Source organism: Artemia sp. Qi Xiang Cuo, chromosome 1 (genome assembly GCF_049724085.1).
Source record: "Artemia sp. Qi Xiang Cuo chromosome 1, ASM4972408v1, whole genome shotgun sequence".
In the NCBI taxonomy this organism is placed as follows: Eukaryota; Metazoa; Arthropoda; class Branchiopoda; order Anostraca; family Artemiidae; genus Artemia; species Artemia sp. Qi Xiang Cuo.
This window is the reverse complement of record NC_142794.1, coordinates 82,280,916-82,286,990: the sequence shown is the minus strand read 5'-3', so window position 1 is coordinate 82,286,990 and position 6,075 is coordinate 82,280,916. Positions and strand designations below refer to the sequence as shown.

General features: G+C 34.1%; 1 protein-coding gene across 3 annotated transcripts in view; it reads right to left on the bottom strand.

The window, feature by feature from the left end:
• Positions 1-239: 239 nt before the first annotated feature.
• The window catches only part of LOC148956806 (uncharacterized), a 91,725-nt gene continuing 85,889 nt past the window's right edge, over positions 240-6,075 (bottom strand). For all 3 annotated transcript variants that reach the window (XM_089096470.1, XM_089096475.1, XM_089096482.1), the window contains 2 exons: positions 2,470-2,673; positions 240-468 (listed from right to left, as the gene is read on the bottom strand). In XM_089096470.1, the coding sequence (XP_088952596.1) occupies positions 387-468; positions 2,470-2,673 (286 nt within the window). In that variant the 3' untranslated portion in view covers positions 240-386. The remainder of the gene's footprint in view (positions 469-2,469; positions 2,674-6,075) is intronic.

Below are 6,075 nucleotides of genomic sequence, written 5' to 3'. Positions count from 1 at the left end.
GCTTTTAAGGATGAACAGGATTAACTTAATGAGCAGAAATAATGAGAAGGCAGCATGCTATAAAATCTCTATCTCACCTTTTACTGTGACATGTTTTAACTTTAAGATATATTGACTAGAAACTCCTTTTTTTCTAACGTGGGCATTTTCCCACGAAGCTTAACCATTCAACTTTTGAAACTGTTAAAATATATTCTGGTTTGCGACTAGCTCATCATAAATTTATAGCTGATAAAAATTCAACGATATATTTGATCGCAAGTTGTTTTAAAAATTCAGAAAAAAGAATAAAATCAAGACGATAAAACAATAAAATTGCAACATAAAAAAACAATTGCTTTGTACCAACACACATTAGTAAAAAACGACAAAAACAAATAAAAAAATCAGTAACTAGATTTTCGCTTTTTGGATCTGGACTTCCCATGACTTTTCGTCAACTCGGGAAACGAAGGTGGATTAAACTCTCTGAAAAAAATAAATAAAAAGATAATTAAGCAGATGCAAAGTATTAAGTGGGATAAGAACATCCAGTTCAATAATATTACCCAAAATTCAAAATTTCGTGCTTTTCCATAAATATATATGTAGATAGGAATATCTTAAATTTTCAATTTGCCAATTTCTATTTTCATCTCGAGTGTCAACTTTTTGGGGGTCGTTCTCTCCTTTGTTTTTGAAGAATTATACACATTTATAACGTTAATAGCCTATGGTAAGACGCCTTAGGCTTGAATATTTTTACATATTTGGAAAAGCCGATTCTTTTGATGTATCTACAGTTTTATCAGACTTTAGCTTTTCATAGTTTAGGTTTCTTTTACAGAGGTCACTCCTTACAAACCGTTTGATATTGGTATTTTACATCTTTCGGATTAAACTAGAAAAAAGGAAGTTCTTACTCAGTTTTAGGGGGCGTTCTCTCCTTTTTTTTGAAGAATTATACATATTTATAACGTTAATAGATTGAAGATTTTTAAATATTTGGAAAAGTCAATTCTCTTTATGTATCTCCAGTTTTATCAAACTTTAGCTTTTTCTTCTTTTTTTTACAGAGGTCGCTCCTTACAAACCATATGATATTGGTATTTTACATCTTTCGAATTGAACTAGACAAAATGAAGTTCTTACTCAGTTTATTACTGTATTTTTTTACTTCTTTACAGCAGTAAACCTTGTGTTTTTATTTGTATTTGTATTTTTGTATATATTATTATTATTTGTATTTTTCCATCCAATTTTACGGTAGTACACCTATCACTTTCCTTGTAAATGCCCTTCATTACTTATATAATACAGATCGATGATCAACAAGTAATTAGGCTATTTCTATCTGAATTCCACCGTTGTTCATTCTTCATTATTCAACTGAAATAAGAAATCAAATCAAAATCATAAATTGATCAAAAGCAAACTTCTCTCTATTTTATTGAACTTTACCTAGGTTAAAAAATTGGAAGTACAAGGTAAACTTAACTGAAACTGAATTTCCCATAAATTTTTTTTTTTTTTTTACAAAATTGTAAATAGTTATTCAGTTTGAACAAATAGATTCGTTACTTAGGGAATCTAGATCTTGGATCATATGACTAAGGCTGTTGAAACTACGAAGTGAGCTGGGGAACCGAAAAAAAAAGAAAGCAAAAAGTGGCCTCATAAGAGCCGAATAGAATTCAGCAAGTCTGTTCCTTAGGATAAAATACTAAGCACCCTAATTTTCGAATTAACTCTGTTTTAGGGAAAAACGTTTGTGGTTTGCCACGCTTTTGGTGACATCCACACGCTGCTAAACTTGGCGGCAGTCTGAATAGAATAAAAACTCCTTTTAAAGGAGGTGAGACATTTCCGTTTTACTTTCAATGACTTTCACGATGTTGGGCAAATCTTCTGCGTTGATGACCCTCTGTTTTACTTCTGCCAAAAGACTGTCCTATATGGTAACTAATAACCAAATGCAGCTATTCGGTAAGCATTTCTCCCATCAAAATTACAAATGAGCATAATTGCAAGCGATGGGCTGCTCTCATCAACTTTGCTCTGCCAGGGATTGCATTGAACAGTCCCCTCAAAATACCTCCAAAGGAAATCGGGAAAACTGAAGACAGGTAAATAAAAAAAAAATCACCATCCAGCAGTCAATTATCGTATAAAAATGACATCCAGTAAAAGTAATGCTAAAACTTAATCGGTCAACTTCTTTCAGACGGAAAAAAGTGATTTAAGTATCAAAAGTTGCCAAGAATAGCAAACTGTAATGGCTACAGCAGGGCGTGGCGAATCTTACCAACATTCACTTTTTATTTTTTACTCAGGGAGAGTATTTTTGCCTTTTTTCTCTCTTTTCATTGTGCATTTTCGAACAGCCTGCGTCTGCTAACCATTGACATGTATATGAGGGAGAATTAACTCCATTTAAAATTTTAACAACCACCAGGTACACACCCCTAGAAACAGAAATTGTGAATTTACCTTTTTTCTAATCTATGCAAGGGTGTGCCAAACAAATTGACTGGAAGACTAGGATACACATTGATTTTTTCAACGTGATCAAGGTTTGGAAGAAAAGATTTCACTGGTTGAGCTTTACTTCCTATTGCATCCTCTTCTTCACTCTCGTATCTCGATCGGAGCCGCACATATTCCAGCTGTTCTCGCAAGCGCTGATTATCCCACCTGCAAATAAAACAAAATATAGCCATAGTTTTATCAATATTTTCTGGGAACGGGCCAAATAGAAAAAAAGGCACATTTATACATACTTTTTATAGTCTTTTTATACAACTTTTAGGTACTTACGTGTTATTCCAACCCCACTCAAGAAGCTTGATCTGTTTAAAACCGGCTTTTCGGTTTGCATTCTCAGATAATCAGCTTAGTCTAGGTGAAATAAACTACTATGCGGGTATTGTTGGGACTCTTTGGCCCTCTTATTAGAAACATGGTTTCTGATAAAATTCTTTTATAAAGATGATTGTTACTTATAAAAAGGCTAACCGTAATTCACTCGGCAATGTTTCGGCAATATCATCCATCGACAATTTTTAGTACGGTAGCAAAAAATTTGAGAGATAGATTGCACCAATATATTTGTGATCAATGCAGTCAACAAAATGTGAAGCAACGAATTGAATGTGTTAGTTTGCAAAATTGTGCGATGAAAATGATCAAGACTTACAACGATTGCCCGTACATACTTAAGTGCGCTGATTGTCGAAAGGTGCATGTTGAAAAAGATTTTACTCAATTTTGATTCAGTTTTAGAGTATCTGGAAGATAAAGGTCTAGACTAGAAAGGAAACCTGATCAGTTTAAAAGCCGACGGGTGTTTTTCAAGAAATCAATGGTTTTAACCTAAAATTTCCCGGTTTGTTGTTGTTGATAATAATAAACAACTGTTTAAATAATCGCATGCTTATTACATAGTTTCGAAGAATTTCGTTATTGTAAATTCTAGAGCCATTTTCCCACTTCATAAATCTAAGAAAATGATTAGTTAACAATTTCATTGAGTGGTGTAAAGAGTAAAGATTTGAGGAAGGGGTAGTGATTCCAGCTGAAATTTTTTCTTACTTTTCTTAACCCACTTTCATTAGAAAATTTTTCTCTTTTTTTCTTAGCCCACTTTCATTAGGAAAAAGAAATCTGATTTCTGATTGTTTTTAAAATAATGCAAAAAATCCAACCTCCGTGGAAAATTCTTCCTATAAATACCCCCAACCCCCTAGTAAAAAATTGCTCCCGCAGAAAATTCCCTCTTGAGAATTTATCCTGTGGAAAAATCCCCATGGAGAATTTCTCCCGTGGAAAATCCCCGACCTACGAAAAAATACTCTAGACAATTTCAACCCGGTAAATATATCCCCTGGACAATTTCCCCTTAATATCTTCAAATGTAAAATTGAGATGGAAAACAGAAAGTAAGCCAAATAAAAAGCATTTCGTATACAGATCCTGGGAAGTTCCCCCCGTGTAAAATTTCCCTTGGAAAGCTCATACCCCGGAAAATTATCCCCGTTGAAAATCTCCCTCGTGGAAAATTCTCCCCCTCCCTGAAAAATGTATGCATACTTCCCAATTAGAAAACCTATACGTAAACAATGGGCAAATTTCATGACTTACAGACCTTTCCCCGTGGACTGTGGGGGGGGGTGTTATGTTATCCTCAAAGGCATAGTTACTGGGCTTTTCAACTATGCAGAACAAAATGACTATCTAATAACTTTTATCAGATGACTGTTAGGAAAAAAAGTGGGTAGGAGGGGGTCAGTTGCCCTCCAATCTGTTTGGTCACTTAAAAAGGGCACTATAACTTTTAATTTCCGTTCGAATGAGCTATTTCTCAATATTCTAGGACTATTAGTTCGATGCGATCACCCCTAGAAAAAAAAACCAACGCGTATCCGTAATCTTTCTTCTGGCAAAAAAAAAGAAAAAAAATCCACATTTTTGCAGATGTGAGCTTAAAACTTCTACAATAAGGTCTTGGATACGCTGACTCTCATGGTGTGATTTTCATTAATATTCCTTGACTTTTAGAGGGTGCCCCCCTTTTTTCGAAAATCAGGCAAATTTTCTCAACCGCTTAACTTTTGATGGGTAACACTTAATGAATCTCATATATTTGGAATAAACATATTAAGCCAATTCTTTTGATATATCTATTGATATAAAAAGTCCGTTTTTTAAAGTTTCGGTTACTATTGAGCCGCATCGCTCCTTACTTACAGTTCGTTACTACGAGCTGTCTGATAAATCATATTTTACCGCATATTAACAATGCAGCACACACACATTTAGTTTTTAAATATGTACTATAGCTGCTATCTGCTCAAGGTATACATAAAGAAATCAGACTAATAAAAAAAATCAGACTCATAAAATTTAAAGGGCTGATAGTTGAAAAGGGACTGGAAAAAAAACCCGACTAATTATGTAAAAATGAACTGAAATGGTATCAGAAATAGTTTTTTTTAGATTCAAGGAGGCCAATGGGTCCTTTTAAGCATGATCAGGTGAGAATCAAGATATTTAAGGAAGAAGACATTTTAAGGGGCCAATAATTTGATTGGAAAAAAAACAGTAGAAAAAAATATATGGAAAATATCAGAAACAAACAACAGAATAAAACAACAAAATATCAGCCATAATTACGATGGGTGGGGCGGGGGTGTTGGCAAACCCAACTACTAGCTTACATGCCAAGTCTGGACCACCAATTTACCATTCAATTGTTATATATTTATTTTTAATACTATTGTACTTCAAAAAAGCAAAAGCAAAAAAAAACCTGGGCCATTCCCTTCAAAACACTCCGTTACAACTAAACATTTGTCCGACCGGTGCTTCCACTTTTTGAAACATTTGCTGAAGTTATCATAGGTCACACAGTATTCTCCAGAGTATTTTCTGGGGATTATTTTCAAGGAGATATTTTACAGGGGGGGGGGGAACACCTAGAACATAATAAACTCTCTCACTGAATTTGTATATTATTTAGCGTACGATTCGAGAATTCGTCTTCTACACTATAAGTTTTAGACTACCACATGAAAGCAATTGATGAAATTTAGTAATTTTCGTTGTTTAGATTAGCAATTAATCGATTTGTAAAAACTCTATGATTATTTGCCAGATGAACAATTTTTCTAAGGAATAGCAACAAAATGATTACTGAATTCAAAGGCTAATATCATGGCTCCGAAAATTATATTACATAAAAATTGTGTCAGAATATGACCAGTGGCATCAGTTCACATTTTTTTTCGGAGGGGGGAAACATATTTTTTCCAATGTGTTAGGGGGGCTGTTGGTGGTGCAAACCTGTCGTTTTTTACATTTTTTCAACAAAACTAGCGAAAAATGCATTTTCCAAGGAAAATTCCCCTAAAAAGGTATACCCCCCCCCCATTGACGCCACTGCATAAAACAGCAACTTAAAATGGACATTGAAAATGCTGATGAATATTGGTGCAGCTGATGGATATTAACGAAGAAGGTTTAAGCAGAGGTAAATTTGTCTCTTAGATTGCTGGATAAGTAAGGTGTTCGTTCAGATAAACTATATCTTAAGGCTAG